The 22822-nt window shown below is 33.3% G+C and overlaps 1 protein-coding gene across 1 annotated transcript; it reads right to left on the bottom strand.

Annotated features, from left to right (window-relative positions):
• Positions 1-3645: 3645 nt before the first annotated feature.
• On the bottom strand, positions 3646-9137 carry LOC136272579 (uncharacterized). Its single transcript, XM_066074323.1, has 6 exons — positions 8971-9137; positions 8779-8841; positions 8429-8615; positions 5100-5156; positions 4176-4271; positions 3646-4056 (listed from the first exon to the last, which is right to left on the bottom strand). The coding sequence occupies exons 1-6, from the start codon at positions 9135-9137 to the stop codon at positions 3784-3786; spliced, it is 843 nt and encodes a 280-aa protein (XP_065930395.1). The 3' UTR covers positions 3646-3783.
• Between the last annotated feature and the right edge of the window lie 13685 nt (positions 9138-22822).

Genomic DNA, 22822 nt, shown 5'->3' with positions numbered 1-22822 from the left:
ATAATATCTTGGAGACAATAAATTTTCATAGTATAACCATCAATGCAACTGTTTGTGCAAGTTCCATTTGTTTTAATTTGTCACACGAATCGACATGCCTCTATTTATAAGGCCCCTTGACTATATGCTCTTTGCGATGGAGTCTTTTCCGTTTTTTCAATCCAACTATTTTTCACAGTCTAGATACAAAGTATCCGGCAAGCAAACATCACTGGTGCATCCATCAATAGCCATTTCGCATGTCATCTCTAAGGAAGAATTTGGAAACAAATATAAGAAAAGACTTATTCTCTCTCTTGTATTTATTTATAGCGCGATCCTTCTTTTCAGGATAAGTTTGCTTAGAAATGCCTAATGCTTTCAAGTTATGACAACTTACTATTTCATTATAAGTTAATCCAAGTGAAAACCAGAATTTGAGTCTTTGTGATGTGTCCAGTGTTGTCATAAAATCAAGGACTTGGTACATATACAGAGTGTATATATAAGCAAATGAATTAATTGCGATTTAACGCAAAAATCATTGCGTTTAATCGCAAAAATTATTGCATTTAATCGCAAAAACGTTTGCGTTTATTCGCAAAATATATTGCGTTTAAACGCAATAATAACTTTGCGTTTAAACACAATATTTGTTTTGCGTTTAAACGCAATAATTTTGCGATTAAACGCAATACATTGCGTTTAAACGCAAAATACATTGCAAATAAACGCGAAAGATTGCATTAAAACGCAATAACTATTGCGATTTAACGCAATATAAATTAATTCATTTACTGAACTGGCCTCAATAAGCTTCCGTATATTATTTCTCATTATCAACATTATTTCGTGCGCATCGCAGCTTAAAAAAATTGCAAAAAACAACACAAAATAAATTATGGAAAGAAAAATACATTGATTTGATCATATATTTTATTTTCAAGAAAAATTTACGGTTCGGTAATTTTTCTTACTTTGGTTTTCAATGAGCGTTTCTGGTACAACAACTTAAGATTGATTTGAATATATTATTACTTATTGGGTTAGTTACTGACTCACTACGGAAATATATTGGGTTGATCAATCTCATAGATGGTGAGGCGAAGCCGAGCCGTCTATAAGATTTTTCTACCCAATATATTTCCGTAGTGAGCCAGTAACTAACCTAATAAGTGTTTTGTTTTCTCGAGGACTATCAAGCGACATATATATTCACAAATAGCGATGATCTACGCAACGCCATGTACAAGATGCCTAACACCTCGTCCACTTTAACACATTTAAACTTTTCAAAATTTTCAATCTCTCCTTTCAAATACTCCTTGAATATCTTTGTTTCACCCATGTTTACTTACAATGTTTTGTTGCTATTCAATTTTAAATGTTAAATTCCTTTCCTCTGCAGAGATTTGAGCAAATTTCGGCGCTGCCATGTTGTTCTGCTCAAGACAAAACAATGTGACGTCATATTCTAAGGGCAACTACTCTAATTTTAAAGAATTTCAAAGGGCAACTACTCCAAATACTTTAAGAACGTACGGCATGTGGTTTATGTATTAAATACTATGAAATGTCGAAATGAGTAAGCGAAGCGTCGGCCAATGACGGCCATATTGCCTATTATATTATTTCTCACAGAACAAATATAGAGATACATGAGGAAATCACGTGTTATCTTTAAACCAATGAAAGTGTGACATTTCAGTCCAAGGGAAAACAATTTATAATTGTATTTCAATAGATACAAGAAATCAAATTGACGCAAGCGTCAAATGGGCCGCAAAAATATAATTGTTGTATGAATCATTGATTGTTAACATAAAAACACACCACAAAGAAGGAAATAAGAGTTGGTTGTACTAATCTTTATGGTAAATTTTAATATACTTTCAGCAACTTGTTTTGAAGAGTTTAACATTTTACTATTATCATAAAGAATTGATTTCGTTACTGTAAGCATTTCTAACGGAAATTGTATGATCATTGCCATAGTATGAAGTAATGGAGAACACATTGCATGATTTGTACATTACTCTGATACAAAGTTCAACTCATCATATTTCTCTTAGAGATTATGTATTTCAAACCATTTTGGTTTTTTCGTTGTTGCATTGTATTGAATGAAAACTTAATGCATAAGTTTAACATATGATTTTAAGGGACCTCATAATAAAATAAAAATGGATTAGTTCAAATTCCAGTCAATTCAAATTTTCAGTTCTGTCATATTCTTGCGTAAATAATTGATATAAAATTAAATGTCATTTCATTATATTTTCTACAACATTTTACATGGAAATATAGTAAATACACACGCAAAGTCATTTTATTTGACACGGCACATAGAAATTCAAAATTATCATTTATATAAAATTTAATGACATTCAGGTCTTTAGTATTTCAGGTCTTTAGTATGTCCCGCATACCGATCCTGATGCATTGTTTTGAAAAGAATGAAGAACTCCGAAATTTTCCGAATAGATTATAGTCTCGATAAAAACGCGCCAAATACGACAATCTACTAAGTATGACCTACTTTTCATTTACGAGTAAAACAAAAAATACGTGATATTTTCTAAAAGGCATAAAACATATTTCTACATGCAAATTTACTTTAAATTCATAAAAATAAGCATAGTATTAATTCTATTAAAAAAGGACTATCCCGCAGAAACGCAGTAACAATATTTAAATGTGTATCAAATAACGGACCGCCTTCCGGCGGCCCGTAACAAAAGGTTCAGATACACATTCTGGCAACCTACGAGGTCTTCACCATTAAAACAAAAATAAACTGTAAAAAAAACTTACAAATGTTTGTCAGAATAAATGTGTGAATGATTAGAATTATAAGATAAGGTAAATTGATCACTAATGATTAAATTGCGTGATAGAACAATATATTTACGTCAGATATACTCAACTCATGTAGGTTGTCTTATATAGGAAAATCAAACATAAAGTATAATTATAATTATAGAATTTTTAGAACGAACTTTAATTTAGAAAGGTATTTGTTGATTTTACCAAGAGCTTTACGGATCACGTTTACAAAATTTGAACCTATAACCATCGAATCCCAATACAAACAAGTAGATGGAATTATATTGACAAAAATTTAAGAAAATACACAATGTGTGATTGTAATAGAGATGAATATCATATTATTTGAGAATATACGCATTTTGCAAAAGATAGAAAAATGTTTTGTTTTTTTCCAAGGGATACTTTGAAAACCCAAATAAAATAAAATTTAACAAGCTGATGAATACTAAAATGTTGTTTAAAAAAGCTGAAAACGTTATCAAAATGTATTAAGAAAAATGTTAAAGTCTGCTCTTCCTAACACAAACTTATACAACCTACTGTATTGACGTACTACTCAACTTTAAAAAAAAATATTCCTACTATCGTACTTGTGATCCTTGCCTGTTTTTTAAATTCATTTGTATGTACTTTGTTGAACCTCATATTACCAGTGAACTGGTCTTGAGTGAATAAAGAATTGAATTGAATTGAATTGAGACCACCACCTATGATAAAAGATTCAGGATTTTATGGTTTAATAATATAATCTACAGGGGCACAGAGAGTAAAAGCACTGCGTGCGTGGTCTTGTTGACCACACATTTGTTTATGATAATATTCAACAACTAAAAGAACTTCGACAAAGAATAATTCTTTATCTCTCAGACACATTTTAGAATCGCTCAGGTAAAAAGGAGATCAATGTACACAATAATATTTAAAAAACAAAAGGCGTGTATGTATACATATAAAGTATGCCATTAACATATGTATCTAAATTGGTTGCACGACACCCTTTTGTAGTAAAGGTCCGTTTTTGTGCAATCGAATCACAGGCCAAACCAAGAAGTCAATCTTAGAGCCTGTCTTTGTGAACTTTCGTAAAATTTTATCGTCAATAGCTTGACCGTAGACGGCAATGAAGTCAATGACGACTGGCGGATCCTGTACACTCATCAACCAACATAGCTCTATGCTTCGGTCGATGTAGGTCTGGCAGGCAGCTTTCTCCTTGCTGAAGGCTGTACTCATGTAGTCGTTTACAACCTGCAAAATTACCGAAAAAATGCAGGGCAGTTTAACGATAACTTTTATTGTAAATACTTTTAATGTAAATAGAGAATCTGAGACTGTATAAATCTAAATTAAAAGAAAGGTTGACATACTTGTTTAATTTTGGCTACCGAGTGTATTGCCGTGGCTTTGCGAAAGTCTATCAACTTTTTCAACTGGTCATTTGGTAGGCGCCGTGTTCCAGTTAACTTTTTAATCAAAGTAGGTATTTTAGACACACAAACAAGTAAGAAAAACAGTATGTGTTCACTATTTTCAAAGACTTTTACAGCGTGCGAAATTAACAAAGAGAAGGAAAAAGCCCGCAGGACTATCTAATATAGATTTTGGATAGACTTTGACAGAAAGGAATGGTCGACAAATATTAAAAATCAAAATTTTCATTTTGACTCTTTATTCGCATTAAAATTTTTTTCATATTCAGTAATCTTTTTTAACATTTTCATTATAATTCTGCGCACAGTTTTATTATATTCACGTTTATGTACTCATTCTATTGTCTCTTTCTCTCGTTTTACAGCGAGAAAGTACAAGCAAGCTCACATGTGGGTTTATCCCTCTAACTATTTTTTGAATTGGTAGGACAACAAAGTAGTGCATGTAAGCAAAATAGTCCCTATACTTGCAGAGTGTATATACTTTATTGGGACATTTTAAATCAGAATGCTTGACACATGTCAGAAAAGAGGATTTTCAATTTTAAAACAAGTGTCAAAATTGAATTATCATTTGAAGAAAAGAATTGAAATTGTTTGACGTACACCCTTTCCAAAACTGAAAAATTCCCTACTTTTACTTTCGTTTTCAGAGTTTTTCAATACAGACGCATTTTGCCGGAAAACGAATCTGACTTCAAACCACGAAATTTTAACAGGAAAGAGACAATTTGATGAGCTTTCATTCAAGAGGTCCTTCGTTGCTGAACGAAAATTAGGACCGGAGCTATGAACCCTAACGTTAACATTACCGCCTATGCATTAGTGGTCTATACCCATGTGCAAAAGACAAAAGCCTACCTCTTTTACTTGATTGAAGTGGAAGTCTGATAATTTAACACATTCATCGAACACAGCCTACAAAATGTTAAACGTATGATTCCAGGAAGTGTTATCGGGTGACAGTAAATCTTCAACACATCTAAATGTCAAGTAAGGAAATCAAAAGGAGGTATACTACAAACGATCGCTCGAGAAAATAAAAGAGTGAGAAAGAGATGTATGAACATTTCAACAGTATTTTTTTAATTATATACAGTTTTTAAATACTATCTATAGTTAAAAAGGAAATGGAAATGGAATTGATCTTAAATTTTGTAAGATAAAATGCTAAAATTATATGACAATAACATATTTTAAAAGACATAAACTCAAGAGACTATTACATGAACAAGAAGTATAAAAGAAAACTTCGATATCATAGTTATACAAGCAGAAAAAAATTCCATGTTATTAAAGTAAATAGTATAAGAGTTTGTATCTTACAATTTTCAGGCTTGAATGTCAGACCATTCATTTCAAACATCAAGTTAATGTTCATATAGTCATCTTTTATCTTTCGTATGTATTTTGTAGTAATATTGATTTAATTAATGTTAAGAATAAAACTGAAAATCATTACACTGTCAGTTATAATTATAACAAGAGGCCCAGGGGCCACATCGCTCACCTGAGCAACAATTGCCTTAATTCTGATCAAATTAGCATTACAGTATCAAAATATCTTGACAACTGAGTACAGTAGATCTTGCTAAAAAAAATTGAAAATATGCCAATTTTTATCAACCTCTTATTTTTTGGGTAAATACCAAGCCCCTTTTGTTGTTGTACCTGTAAGAAGATTTGTCTCTATTCCTATATACCCCCCCCCCCCATTTCATGGCCCCATTTTTCTCTAGGGAATCATGGTTTCATCAGACTTAAATCTGCATAACCTTTGCTTTCACACTAAGTACTAAGTTTTGAACCGAACACTTTCCCAGAATAGTTTTAAAGATTTTCTCTTTATATTCCTATGTAAAAATTCAAACCGCCATCACGGTCCCGCCCTACCACTAGGGACTGTGATTTTGCAAACTTGAATTTACACTACCCGAGGATGCCTCTACACAAGTTTAAACCCTTTCTGGCCAAAAATTCTTTAAATAGAAGATTTTTAAAGATTTTCTCTATATATTCCTAAGTAAAAATTCATCCCCCATTGTGGCCTCACCCTACCCCTGGACTATTATTTAAACAAACTTGAATCTATATGATCTGGGGATGCTTCCACTCAAATTTAGGCTTTCCTGGCCTAATAATTTTGAGAAGAAGACTTTTAAAGATTTTCTCTATCTATAAAAATTCATCCCCCATTGTGACCCCGCCCTACCCCCAGGGACCATGATTTGAACAAACTTGAATCTACACTTCCTAAGGATGGTTACATGCCAATTTGAGATTTCTTGGCCAAATATTTTTGAGAAGAAGATTTTTAAAAGATTTTTTCAATATATTCCTATGTAAAACTTGATCTCCCAATTGTGGCCCCACCCTACCCCCGGGGATCATGATTTGAACAAACTTGAATCTACACTACCTGAGGATGCTTCCATTTCAATTTGAGCTTTTCTGGCCTAATAGTTTTTGAGAAGATTTTTAAAGATTTTCTCTATATATTCTAATGTAAAACATGATCCCCTTATTGTGGCCCCACCCTACCCCCGGGGACCATGATTTGAACAAACTTGAATCTACACTATCTGAGGATGCTTCCACTCAAATTTGAGCTTTCCTGGCCTAATAGTTTTTGAGAAGACTTTGGCTCAGGTGAGCTAAAAAAGGTTAAGTTTACAATACAATAAGTTGTTAAAGTTGGTTTCTGGAAGAAGAGACTTTGAAAATTTTCTTAATAAATATTGAAATTTTTTTTAGTTTTTTAATCTTTAGTTTTTAAGATCTGTGTACAAACATAGAATTGTGAGCAAATCTCTGTATCTTGCTTATAATTCGAAGCTTAACACTCAAATATGGTTAGTAAATAGAAATTGTAAACAATTAAAACACAAGAAACATGCACTATAACAAATAAAGAACACAATTTATTTTTTTGAAATGAATCATATATATACATGTACATGTATATACCTACATATTTCCGACAGCGATATCAAACTCTATTTAAACTGAATAAACTCGAGAAAATGCCGAGCATCTCAACAAAACCTATTGCATTAATATACCATTACGCAAAATATAATGCCGAATTACCGATAGAATGAATTGTATTTCAGTACTTTTTTGATACATCAGATTTTGCTTAATTTGCGCAGGTAAACAGTTAAATGTTTGATTTACCGAAGTCTCTGTTTGATTTGACACGTAAAAATCACGAAATACAGACGATAGTTCCCAGGTTACAAAGCATAAATAATGAAAACGAAACGAAAATCAGAACAAGCTAACACCAACGTCATGTGTGAAAACTGTCAACGCATTGAAATATTTAGCCTCAATTTACTTCACAAAATCGGCACCAATATATTTTGCATGTTTCAAAACTTTCCCTTCATTCGCGAACTGTTGCACAACAAGCAAATTCATCATAGTCAGATCGACCCTTTTTCGTATAATGTCATGGCTGCTTTAAACAAAGAACCTCGTTTTAGATGTATGGAATACGAGTCTTGGTAAAATGGGTACGCAAACCCGGGCCGTGGCAAAATAAAAGCCGGGGCAGATCGGCAATCGTCAATTCCAAATACGCATTATTTTGCAGCAATATTTACAGCAAATACAAATATACTGGTCCATCAAATACCCTGAAATTTTAATGAGATTGGCAGATTAATAACTGCCAATCTTTTGTTTTGCCCAGGCCAAGTCTTGTCTACCCATTTTACCGGATGCCGAATCCGAAGCTATTAAACTGATTGAAACACGCCTTTCCTTTATTATTATTTTCGTAATAACTCAGATTTGAAACAGAATTAGACCTTAATTTTTGCAATTTATATTTTCCTTCCCATAAGGATAATTTATGCTAAACAACGTTGAATTGGAATCAGTAGTTCTTGAGAAGAAGATTTTTTAAAATGCACCCCCCTTTTTCTACAGTTTCAAGGTTTTCTCCGCTTTGAATACAGATCGGACTTTTATTTCTGCAATTTATATTCGCCCTCCCATAAGGATGCTTTGTGCTAAATTTGGTTGAAATTGGATAAGCGGTTTTAGAGAAGAAGTTCAAAATGTAAAAAGTTTACAGACGGACAGACAGACGGACAGACGGACGGACGGACGGACGGACGACGGACAAAAAGTGATCAGAAAAAAAATGAAATAATTTTTTTTTATCTTTCCATAAAAGTGACCTTAAGAATATCTAAGAGACGCCGTATTCCGTCTGTTTCGCTGTAACCCATTTCTTCCAGGTGTTCAATTGCATCAGTCCATTGGTCATCATAAAGCTGGCTGAATTTTTCTCCCAAGTCCTCATCACCCAGGTCAGCTATCCCAGGGTTGTTGTTCCTCAGCTTCTCCCCTGCTTCGGATCTCAATCTTGGATGCACGAGAATGATTTGTATCAATTAAACGTTCATACATGTACCTTAAGTTTCTCAAATATATTAAAAACCTACCAAAAACACCTCTAGCGAAGTAGATTAAAAAATAGTATCTTAACTCGCCACACATAAAATCAAGGTTGTAAAAACAAGCTAACCTGTTTAATGCATGGTCCCTTTCTCGCTTCACCTCATTATAATCCTTTCTGAGCTGTTCATAACTATATCATAGGAAAATAAGAAATGTACTCTTTCAATTGATTTATCATAAACAGGAAATAAATTTCAAAGTTATGACAAACTCAAACTTCAATTATTTTAAGCCTGTGGGATTTCTTTTCAGTATTTACCTTCTTGAAGTACGATCTAATTGCGCTTTTAGAAACTCATTTTCTTCGTAGAGTTTTCTTGCATTATACTCCTCTGAACTGGTTCCTTTTGATTTCTGTAGACTTTTTATTTCCTTTGTAAGTGCGGATACTTTTTTCTTAGTCCTTAAAAAATGTATAAACTTCATTTTAAAAGAACAAATTGTTATATTTCTACATGTTGATGGTTACTTTTGCGATTGATTGCAGTCGTTGTTAACAGTCTCAAATGTAAAACACTTAAAATGGGCAGAATGACCATTGAAAAAAAACCCAGGGCTGTTGGAATGTTTGTGCCTAAATTGTTCCTACGACAAATTGAACTCTACTTTAATCTTCTGTTCATATTGTCCTCGATATTGTGTTAAATATTTGGCAATCTGTATAAAAATTGAAATATCTTAACGTATTTGTTTGGGTAAGTGTGGTACGTAATTTCCATTGTCAATCAATACCAATCCGAAAGATCTGGGTGAAATTCAACCAAATCGGAAGGGTCTCGTGTCGCAACAAGAGATCAAGATCGCTACGTAGTTCTTGACCATATGAGAGATACGTAGAAATCAGCCGGCAAGTCCAATGAATGAATTCTATCACGCCAAACAGTCTTAATACCTTAAAGTGGAACAGTTATGGGCCAGACGTCCAAAAGCAGTTAAAGTACTCGCTCAGAGACATCGAACCACAATTTAGGCATGGGCCCTAAGATGCTCTTCATTACCAGAGCTGACTAGGTAAAATGAAGCTACAAAGTTCTGATGGTGAAGGGTGTTATAATTTAGAAAGAAAGCACGACAAATCTGGCAACAGAAATTTAGTGGTAAATATTTTCATGGGGCAACGTAGTTTTGCAAATATAAGAAGCCGGGGAGGATGCCATTACAAATTTTCTAGTGTTAGTTTTTATTTTGAGGGTGTGTTATGCAAAGGGGTGTTTGCAGCAAAGTCTTATGAAGAACTTAGTTGATTTTAACACAACAATCGATAGACACAAGCATCTCTATTTATGAATTAAATTTTAACACAATGTTTGTGTTCTTTCATAGAGTCAAAACAGTTACTGGATGAACACTTATAACGTGTGTTCAGTATATAAAAATATAATAATTTGGTACATTATATGCATTAATACGTTAATATTAATATACATACTTTTGTATTTACAAAGTGTAATTAAAATTTAAATATGATAAGCTGTAATTTACAAAAATCATCAAGATAGTTTCAAGAAAAACGTTCTCTAAATTTTGAAATGCTTTGATAAGTAATAATTCTAAGTCAAAACCTATCCATTCCGTCAGATATTGGACATTCCGACGCGCGTTAGCGCCCCGGCCTGTACAATACCTGACAGAATGGGTAGTGCTATATATGCTTTTGAAGATATATGTCAATATTACCAGTACATCTATTCGTGCACGTGCGATATTTAGAAATTAACTTTTGTGTGCCAGGATATTTATGAAATGTATACTCATTTGCTTCTTACATAAAATTGATACTAAACAATCACAATAATAGGCGCCATGCGAAAACAGCAAATTCTGATTGACAGTTTGTTGAAATCTGCAGTCAACGTCGAGCTTCTCGCTCAAAAGTAGTCGGCAGAGGAAGAGAATTAATCAAACCCCTTCTAAATCGCCATAATTTTACTAAATATGATATAACTTATATAGTATATATTCCCATTTTCCATAGGCTTATCAAAAGTTTAGCGCCAGTCAAATACTGTTTACAGGGTGTTTTTCGCCCCGTGTAATTTTCGTCCATCTATACTTTCAAACTGTTTCGCCCCGTCTTAAATTCAATCCTTAGAAAAGAAAATTGTAACATCAATATTATAACAATTGCCATTTTTGATACATGAACATTTAATATGCATTAAGATATTTTATTGATGTATGATTTCAACTGCCTTTATAAAGATAGGAAGGAGATAAAAGATAAAAAAAGTGTAGCTTGCGTTAACTGATTTTTTTTCCTAGATAATAAACTTTACGGAAATACAAATATAACACTTTTTAATATTCTTGAATATTAGAATTTTGATCTTGATCTTCTACAATTCAGAAAACACGCAGTCGCTTCAAGCATATCTTTTACAACATACACCATAGCATAGCATAGCATTGAAATCTCATAGCATAGCATTGGAATCTCATACCAAAGCATACAGTCTCATAGAATCGCATTCGTCAAATCATACCATAGCATAGCATACAACATTATTTTAACTCGGTTTTGAATGTTTTTATTTTAAAAAAATAAATGTTCACATAAAAGATTTGTAGTAAATTTTAGCTTCTTATTTTTTTACATCGAAATGTGTGGAACTCTTCTGTGTATGGAGGAGTTTTTGTTCAAATCTCATAGCATACCATAGCATAGCATGACATACCATATCATTAAGTCCTTAATTTTAATTTCTCATAGCATAGCATACAAATCTCATAGCATAGCATACAAATCTCATAGCATATCATTAAAATTGCATACCATAGCATAGCAGAAAATGTAAAAGATATGCATGAAATGACTGCATGCATACGGACTCCAATTCTTTCTTTTTGTGACAAAGAGTATTTGAGAAACTGTCAGTCTGATTTTCAGCATTTTCTTTTACATTTGTGAGCTGTTTTGACAAGTTTTTGATCCTAAGTAGGTTAATTAAAGTAATTCTTATACTCTGCAAAACTCTATTATCATCTTACATTTGGTATTTATTTTTTGTTTATAAAACCCCAAGGTTTTTTGAAAACAGTGAAATGCTTCTTTGTTGAAAACTTAGATTAAAATTATCATAATTAAACAAGAGGCCCATGGGCCACATCGCTCACCTGAACAGCAGTTCCTTGTAACATTACCTTTCGAAGCATATGCTTTTTCTATTTTAAACATTGAACCCCTTTCTGGGGACCCAATATTGGTCCGAGGTTTATGGTTGGCTTGAACAACATAAATAGTAACATAGGAATGAAAATGCGTAGCACTGCGGTGGGACCGCACGTACACAGCCTGAAAAACTGAACGTAGAAGAGTTCCACTTCAAGAGGAATAACTCTCAGACTGTACAGAACATCAAGAAAGATAACTCTTGGTTCCACTACATTAGAGTTTACACAATTTGAGGATCCTTGCATAGTAATCCCACAAACTGTAGCATTATAGTTCTCGAGAAAAACTTTTAAAAACATTTTCAATATATCATTCTATGTAAAACTTTGAACCCCTCTTGGGGCCACAGTATTAGTCCAGTGCTTAAACTTTAATTATTTGGAATCACCAGTGTACATTATATAAGGCCGACGACACGTTCCTCAATTTTGTATAACTTTTTCCAGGAATTTGTTGATGGTTTACTACTATTTTGACAAGCTTTCTTGCAAAATATTAGGGTACCTTACCAGGCATTTCTCCAAAATACTATAGTATGCAATTTCCTATATATACACTTGAATTGCTGATATAAAAATAAATACATATACGGCACAGCAAAATTCACTATATAGGAACTCTATCTCGGCCGGAGCGGGGATTTGAACTCACGACCTCTAGAACATATACAGTACCGATCAGACCCAACCGAACAGAAAGTAAACCCCAACTAAACCCTGGGTTTACTTCCTGGGTTTACTTCGGGTTTACTAGAGTGGACCCAGAGTAAACCCAAAGTAAACCCAGAGTGGACACAGAGAGTAAACCCAGTCAGAAGTATACCCCTGAAAGCAGGCGCTAACTGTGTATTCGGAATATACAAAGGGTAGTAATTACAGGCAATAGGATGGTAAGATACAATACTAGTCTGCTTCACACTTCAGTGCATGCAGTTGATCTCAAAAGGAGTTTCAAAGTAAACCCCAAGTAAACCCCGAGTGGACCCAAATTTTCAAAAAGTAAACCAAGAGAAAACCCCAAGTAAACCCCAAAAGTAAACCCGGGTTTAGTTGGGGTTTACTTTGGTGTTAGGTCGGGTCTGATCGGTACTGTATGCTTCTGGCAGTTAGCGGCCACGGTTCTAACCACAGGGCCATCTAGACACATAACCACATCTAATCAAATTTTAATCATTCTTAAATTAATTATAAAATTAATATTATTTATTGGAACTCTCTATAACGAGGAGATACAAACAAGATTCTCGAGGAACGTGTCTGACCTTAAGGATGCTTGCATAGTAATCTCACAAGCTGAAGCATTATAGTTCCCTAGAAAAAGATTTTTCAATATTTTCCCTCATTATTTCTATGCTAAACTTTGAACACCTCTTAGGGCCCCGGTATTAGATTGAGGTCAGGGCTTTTATAATTTCTAATCTACACTATTTGAGGATGCTTACGTAGTTATCTGACAAATTGATGCATTGTAGTTCTCGAGAAGGTTTTTAAACATTTTCCATATATACTTCTACAATTAACTTTAAACCCATCTTGGGTCCCCAGTTTTAGTCCAGCCTGAGGGGTCATTATTTTAAAACTGTCGAACCTTCATTATCCAAGGTTGTATGCATGATAGTAATCTCACAAACTGAAGCATTGTAGTTCTCGAGAAGAAGATTTTTTAACATGTTAACTTTATATTTCTATAATTAACTTTGACCCCTTCTTGGAGCCCAAGTATTGGTCTGGGGGTCACGATTTTACCAATTAGGAATCTACAGAAGCCAAGGATGCATGCATAGAAATTCCACAAACTATAACATTGTAGTTCTTAAAAAGAAAATTTTTAAACGTTTCCTTTATGTTGTTTAAAATGTTTAAATTTTGAACCCCTCTTGGTGCCCCACCAATTGTCCGGGAGTTAGGTTATTTTTACAAATTAGAATCTACATTATTTAAGGATGTACATGTATGCATAGTAATATCCCAAACAGTCGCATTATAGTTCTTGAGAAGAAGATTTTAAAACATTTTCCTATATATGTTAAAATTTAAACCCCTTCTGGGGCTCCACGTTTTGTTCGGGGGTCACGATTTTTACAATTTAGAATCTTTACTATATATACAACCTTTTGTGTAAATATTGGCATTTGTGGTGCAGTATACGTAGTTCTTGAGAAAAAATTTTTAAACATTTTTCATATGTAGTTCTATGTTAAACTTTGAACCCTGCCTGGGGCTGCAGTTTTGGTCCGAGGGTCACGATTTCTACAATTTAGAATCTTCATTATACATACATGTATCAAAGGCCGGAACGCCCACAAAGGCCTCGAGCTGACATTCTCTTTAAAATAGGTATCATTATTTAAATTACAAATACACATAAAACATGGGTTCATCCGTCCTCGACCAGGGATCCCGCGAGATAGAGATCCGTGCACGCGCTGTCTGAGTTAGGTCGTACGTACAATAAGTCCATTAATACCACAATATGCAACTATATTTTTATATGCAATTTTAACATCACCATGTGATTGTATACTCAGTATATTTCCTTATAAAATACGTAGTGATGCATTTGTAATACAATGAATCATAACTCATCATGGTTACAAAAATCGAAGAAATGTCAAAGTTCAAAAATAAATTATCTTCTTTCTGCTTAAAACACTTTTTGAGCAACTTTTACGGGTTCATCATTTGTATACGAGAGAAAAACATTAACAGTGTTTCCCTAATTATAATAAAACATACTTTTTTAAAAATTTAATTCCCGTGTTAAACAAGATTATCTATGGTATGGTTGTTTATAAATAAATCCACACCACGTGCGTTGATCTGCCGTATCTATAATGCTCAACCAAACTAGCTGCAATATTGCAACAAAATCACAAGATAAATTTATCGCTTACATTTATTTTGGAGACCGTGCCCGATAACAAATCAATTTACATATCTATTTTTATTTTTATCGGGCACGGTATCCAAATTAAATGTAAGCGATAAACTAAAATAAGATTTAGTAAATTTTTACACCTTATCGTATTCATTCGTCATTTCTTGATTAAACAACCTTATATACTTATGCAATGAGTTGTCAATAATCAGGGAGACACAGTTGGGTTTTTTGGTGCACAATTTAGTTGAATAAATGGAACAACAGTCATGAAAACATTTTTCCTATGTATTTGTTAAAATTTGAACCCTGCCTGGGGTCCGGGGGTCACGATTTTTACAATTTAGAATCTTCAACATATATGCAAGCTTTTGAATAAAAATTGGCATTTCTGGTGCAGTGGTTCTTGAGAAGAAGATTATTTATAAACATTTTTCCTATGTATTTCTATGTTAAACTTTGAAACCCGCCTGGGTCCCTAGTTTTGATCCGAGGGTCACGATTTTTACAATTGAAAATCTTCACTATATATACAAGCTTGTGTGTAAAAATTGGCTTTTCTGGTGCAGTGGTTCTTCAGAAGAAGATTTTTAAAGATAGGCACCCTATACTCACTGTTTCGCAATTATCTCCCGTTTGAAATAGGCTGTGCCCTTTATTAAAAGAATTTATAATCCCCTTTTCATAAGGATGCTTTGTACCAAATTTGGTTTAATTTGGCCCAGTGGTTTTTGAGAAGAAGTCGAAAATGTGAAAAGTTTACAGACGGACGGACAGACAGACGGACAGCGGACAACGGGTGATCAGAAAAGCTCACTTGAACTTTCGGTTCAGGTGAGCTATAAAAGGGACTATATATATAATGAACATATATATTAATTTCAACAAATCGGAAAGAGCATAAAAATAGTACTTGTTTTAGTATACAGTACTTAATCAAATAGTGTTTTTAACCTGTTGGTTAAAATTTAGAGACGAAGAACCAATTTGAAAATACAACAAGAGGCCAATGGGCCACATCACTCACTTGAGGAACAATAGGTATGATAAAATCGCTTAATAGAGTCATAATACAAACTATCTGGAAAATGTAGTATAATTCATGTAGATTCTGTATACATAAAATCCATTTTCCTCCTGGATATTCTTATGTTTATAATCATTAGTCCCTTTCCTAACAGGATGATTTTATAGTCATATCACATGTTGAGGATTTCAGTTCTCAAAAAGATCCTAAACAATTGTTAACATATGGAATTTAAACTTACATGTACATCAAACTCTGAACCCCTTGTGAGGACAATGGTCTAAACAATTTTAGAGAATCACCAGGCTGATTAGTTTCTGAGAAGAAGATTTTTAAAGATTTACTCTATATATATATATATATATATATATATATATATATATATATATATATATATATATATATATATATATATATATATATATATATATATATATATATATATATATATATTCTTGTGTTAAACTTTGACCCCCATTGTGGTCCCACCCTACCTCCGGGGGGTCATGATTTTCACAACTTTTAATTGAATCTACTCTACCTGAGGATGCTTCCACACAAGTCTTAGCTTTCCTGGCTGATTAATTTCTAAGAAGATTTTTAAAGATTTACTCTATATATCCCTATGTAAAAAGTTGACCCCCATTGTGACCCCAGCCTACACCTGGGGGTCAAGATTTTCACAACTTTGAATCTACACTACCAGAGGATGCTTCCATTCAAGTTTCAGCTTTCCTGGCTAATGGTTCTTGAGAAGAAGATTTTTGAAAATTTCTCAAAATTTGTCAATAATTCCTAATTATCTCCCCTTGAAAATAGACGAGGTCCTTAATTTTTACAACGTTGAATCTCCTTTGCCAAAGGGTGCTTTGTGCTTAGTTTGGTTGAAATTGGCCAAGTAGTTCTTGAGAAAATGTTGAAAATGTGAAAAGTTTACCAATAGAGGGACATACGGACAACAGACAAAATGTGATAAGAAATTCAGCCATCGCCTCTGATTAACGATGAGAAAAACTCTCGTTTTCTATGGGTTTTTTTCATATTCATTTACGAATTACGCGAGTGTGGTATTCATATCAAAGTTGTGTATTATCTGAATTAAGTGTTTATTCGACGTGTATATTTCTATTCAAAGTCATAACTTGTATAAATGAATTTCGGCACTTTGGTTGCTGATAAAACATTGTTGAAAATCAATGATCTAGCAATTATTCAAAAAAGCAAAACATGTCATTCTAAACGTCAAAAGGAGAACCTTTATGGTATGGATTATGTTTGTTTTTAAATACAAATCGTAAAATATTTTGAATTCAAATTTCTGTACTTCTTTAGTTCGAAATAGTTAGATAAAATACAAACTTTACAATTAATTGCTATAACAAGAGGCCAATAGGCCTGAACGGTCACCTGAGTACCATAGCCCATACACAAACCTGTGTAGGAGTCTCATATATGGATTAAATCAAGTTTTATTTTGGAGTAGAACAATTATGATATTGTAATAATGACCACCCCGCTGCCTGAAATCTTTCAAAGAGGACTATGAGACCTATAATTTTTGCGAAAAACTTAAAAATCATAAGAGAGTGATATTGAAAAGGTGCAAGGCTCTGATGAAAATTTATTTTCTCATATTTGTTAACTTTCAAGATATGTTTTATGTATATATGTTTTCATAGATAAACTAAAATAAGGTGGCTAGTATGCATGTTTCATTTAAAACAACCTTCCATCCCCCTTCCCCAATGGCAGACAGAAACTCTCCTCCGGGCATTTAAAAAAATACAGCTTTAAAAGCTAAAATGTGTTTTTGAATTCTCCTGTTTAATAAACATTAATCACTGACTGGCATTTATACCAAAATCATTTTACATGATTTATATATGTACTGCTTATCAGTGATTTTCGTTAGCCAATCATTACTTTACTATTAACAAGCTAGACTATATGTTTATATAGAAAGTTCAAAAACTGTTTTTGTTTCAAATGAAATAAAAAGTTGCAAAAATATTTTGATCATACAACTTTTTTTTATTAAGTTATATTAAATTTCACTGAATAATTACTAAAAGGAGAGGAGGATAACTCCATTATGAAGAAGCAAGGAAAGATAACTCTATTAACTGTTATAACCGTTCATCCTAAACTCTTTTACAAATGCTTTCATAATACTGTATATAAACACATTTTGTTCAACAAGTGTTCAGAAATTGTTGACCGGTCTTAAGATATCTGAACAAATGTGTTTTAGGGGCCGACCCTTAAAATCCTTACTGCATGGGGCTACCAACAAAAATTATTTAGGTAGCATATTGTTAAGAACGTTGTTCTAAGCATTTTTTGTTCTATAATGCTTATCAAAATATTTCACCTTTTCTAGATATTAATGATCAAAGTTTCGGACTTCTGGTCCCTTAAAGCCCCTAATTACGTAACATATGACTTAGGTATAGTACTGTATAGATAAACAGATGTACAATGAACATTTTCGGTACTATAATTGATAACAAATTATTTTTCAGTAAAGAGTTATTGCAAAAATACTTTAGAGCACTCTTGGCCCCTAATTTGAGGGGCCAGCCCCTTTTTTCTGAAATCAAACGAAAGATCTAGTTAATCTGAACAACTTTTGCTTTACATATTTTAACAAAATATTTACACATTAAAAACTAGGGCCGAAAGTGTGCGAAAATTTCGTGAAAAAAAATTGGTGCCAATTTTTGAGCTCGGGCGAGCTTCGCCGCCTTGTACATTTTTTCAAAATATCAAATAAATAGGATCATCTAAAGACATTCATCTGCTATCCCTGAAAGTTTCACGTTTCTATCGCAATTAGTTTTTGAGAAGTTACGTGGACAAAATGGTCCTTAAAAATTCACTGAATCCTCAAAATCTCAAACTGGAAGTGACGTCATCAGCCAGAAATTTTATACTATCAAGTACTTTTTATACTCAATACGTCCTGTAAATTTCATGCAGATCGGTAGAGTAGTTCACGAGAAATAGCTTCAACAGAATCAGTACAAGGTCTTCCGTTGGAAACGGAAAACCTTAATAATAATACATGTATTAAGAACCATACAAAACAATAAGTCTCCAAATTTCATTCGGGGGACTTAATAATAAAGATTAAATAGAGATAGGATCATCAAATATCAATAATTTAAAGATAATTGACAATTTCTGATACTAAGGGAGTCAGGATGATCCCTAAGGGTCATGACTTACAAGCCATAATGATCTGATGCGCCATGACCTAAGGAGGAATAATATCTTTGAATTAAGGTGGGGATCTCAATGGTTTTTATGATATTTGATATTTCAGGAAGAACACTTGGGATCATGACCTACATACCATCTGAAATGCCTTGGACAAAGAAACAATTATAATATAATATGTACATGATATATTCAATCATCTATGTTTTGTAATACTTCCTATGTATATATATTTGCATTTCCATTGTTCTTTCCCACTGTAAGCCCATACGGAGGAGCTGCAATTATTGCGTGGACCCTGAGGTCCACGCAGAAAATATATAAGCGAGGTTAAACCGGATGCTATGGGGAAAATTCAGTCTGCGCATGAGCTAACCTGGTTCCTGTGCTTAATGGCTCAGGGAACCAGGCTACCAAAGGTTTATCTGAATCGGGATCGGGATTCCATGCCATATGCACATGTATTAGTTCAAAGGCGCTGTAATTGTAAAGTTGTCGGTAAACATTACAGAAACAAAGCATTCCTTTTAAAGAAATGATCGGGCGGCATGTGATATAAACTGTCAGTATTATGAAATAAGGTAAAGTTAAGCCGAAACTACAGCATGCATCAAATAGCATAATTTGCAATGTTTTGTTTTCCGAATACACATGTAGCTACATATGTAAGTATGATTGGATAATTATGTGACTGTATATAATAGATAGTTGTATAAAAGTTTAAATCTCAAGAAAAATGTATCAAAATCACAAAGCTGTCACTGCATAATTAACAAAGTAGTGCGAAGCGTAATGTGTGAGTAAATAGTAGAATTCGCCGAATGCCTGATACTATACATGCAATTTTCATTAATATAGATCATAATACTGATTATTTTAGAAGTATGAACCCTTTTAAAAATTCTGAGATTAAAAGTCAACTATACATATACATTGTACATAATACAAAGTACAAATTTAGTGGTTAAAAGCAGGGGGCTAGAGTCGGTGGAATCTGTGATAATTTTAAGGCTTTCACGTTTTCGTTGGAAACACATGCAAATGGTCCACGTATTGCAGTCCTTTTTTAAATATTTGCATTTCCATTGTTCTTTCCCACTGTAAGCCCATACGGAGGAGCTGCAATTATTTCTCTATAATCGCAATTGCTCTGTCAGTATACTATGACGTCATAAAGGTGTTACGTTATATATGCTTTTCCATGACGTTATAGATTTAAACCACTATACGATACATCATGTGTTTTTCTCCAACTCGATTAAAATTGACGTATTTACATGTAATATTAAAATAAGTTTTTGATAACATTTTAAAGGAATTACTGTTATAACATATCATTGATTCTGTTAACAAATCTATGTGAATTAAAAAGATACATTACAGTCTGAATGTTTACTTTTGATGTAATAGCTAAATGTCAAGGTCTAGGCTAATACAGGGTATTTGCGAGTGGTAAAGTGCAAATATAAGTAATAAACAACGATTATTTAGTGAACAGGGCGTTATGAATAGCAACTGCTCTGCTGGCATATTTTCCATGATGCGCGCTAGCGCATCATGGAATATGCCAACAGAGCAATTGCTATTCATAACGCCATGTTCACTAAATAACGTTGTTTATTTCTTAAAGGACAGCAACTTGTTTCTCTATAATCGCAATTGCTCTGTCAGTATACTATGACGTCATAAAGGTGTAACGTTATATATACTTTTCCATGACGTTATAGATTTAAACCACTACTGGTATACGATACATCATGTGTTTTTCTCCAACTCCATTAAAATTGACGTATTTACATGTAATATTTTTGATAACATTTTAAAGGATCGAATTACTGTTATAACATATCATTGATTCTGTAAACAAATCTATGTGAATTAAAAAGATACATTACAGTCTGAATGTTTACTTTTGATGTAATAGCTAATACAGGGTATTTGCGAGTGGTAAAATGCAAATATAAGTAATAAACAACGATTATTTAGTGAACATGGCGTTATGAATAGCAACTGCTCTGCTGGCATATTTTCCATGATGCCCTAGCGCGCATCATGGAATATGCCAACAGAGCAATTGCTATTCATAACGCCATGTTCACTTAATAACGTTGTTTATTTCTAAAATACATGTATTAGTTTGTGTTTTGTTCTATACTATTCATGTTCATGACTGTATATATAGTATGGCTTAATTAAGTCTTATTTTAAATTATAATCAAAGTACTAAAGTACCTGTTTTTTCCTTTTCATAATGTTGAACAATGCAAAGATGTATATACTTTTATTTCATGTAAAACAATGTTAGACTACACATTTGTCAGTGAATCGTTGAAGAACCACCTAGTAGATTATGATATTATTCACGAAGGTGTAATATCAAACACGTCAGACCATTTACCTGTGATCGCTAAAATTGAGATTTTAGAGAACCCCCATATCCTATTACCAAACACCACTAAGTGGCCCGCATGGCACAGGATATGTAAGGACTCAAAAAAATCATATTGTAATCAACTGCAAACAGAGTTAAACCAACATCTTCCACCAGAGAAAGATGAAATGTCACTGAATGAAATAGATTTTTACACTACAACAATCGTAAATGCTGTAATAAAAAGTACTACTCTAACTATCCCAACGTGTTCCTATAATCCTTATACCAAACCCTACTGGAACACTACAGTTAAGGAGGCGCATAAACGCGAAATGGAATCCAGAATAAAATGGGTCAAGGAAGGAAAACCTCGAGGAATGCAGCACCCATCTTATGCAGAGTATAAACGTAAAAAAAGACATTTTCGACAATGCCAAGAAAGCGCTTCTGAAGAATACATGAAACAAACTTATGAAGACATTGACAACGCTGCAGGAATCGACATTCGCTTATTTTGGAAACTCATTCGTCGTCAAAAACCACGTCAATCAAAAATATATCCAGAAATACAATTTGCAGATCGGACTGGTAACACACCAGAAAGCGTCGCTTCGGTATTTGCTGAATACTTTTCCACAATATATCAAACAGAACAAAATTATACCTTTGATAATGATTTCTACAACAGTATCATCAATGAATACAATAATATTAAATCCCAAGAGACTCAAAATTCTATTTTCTGTCCGGATGACCGCATTACGGAAAAAGAAGTTCTTGACTCTATTTCACTATTAAAATCCAAAAAAGCTCCTGGACCAGATAAAGTACAGTCAGAACACCTAATACACGGAAAAGAAGTTCTGTCTAAATACTTATGTGTCTTGTTTAATAGTATATTAAATCTAGGCCAAATCCCCTCTGGTTGGAAACAAGGCTTTATTGTCCCAATATATAAAGGTGGAAATAAACCAAAAACATCTCCGGATAGCTACCAACCTATCTCATTACTATCGACTTTATTTAAAGTTTTCGAAAAAATTATCCACATTAGGATTATGGACACTTTATCTAACGAAGAATTATTTCCTAACCCCCAGCAACAGGGCTTCCGTAAAGGCTTAAGTTCTATAACTGCAGCTTTCAACCTTCAAGAAACAATACATCATTACATCGAAAATGGATCTCATGTATATACCTGCTTTTTAGACAGTCGGAAAGCATTCGACACAGTTTGGAGAAAAGGTTTACTGTACAAACTCAATAATATAGGAATAAAAGGAAAGCTATGGATGCTAATAGACGACTGTCACATCAATACTAAAAGTGCAGTGATTGTAAATTATCAACAGTCAAAATGGTTTCCTGTAGAACAAGGAATTCGTCAAGGAGGCGTCTTATCGGGTTTTCTATATACAGTTTTCATTAATGACTTACTTAAA

This window comes from Magallana gigas, chromosome 2 (genome assembly GCF_963853765.1).
Source record: "Magallana gigas chromosome 2, xbMagGiga1.1, whole genome shotgun sequence".
In the NCBI taxonomy this organism is placed as follows: domain Eukaryota; kingdom Metazoa; phylum Mollusca; class Bivalvia; order Ostreida; family Ostreidae; genus Magallana; species Magallana gigas.
Note: the sequence above shows the minus strand (reverse complement) of the source record. Positions and strands in the feature narration are given on the sequence as shown.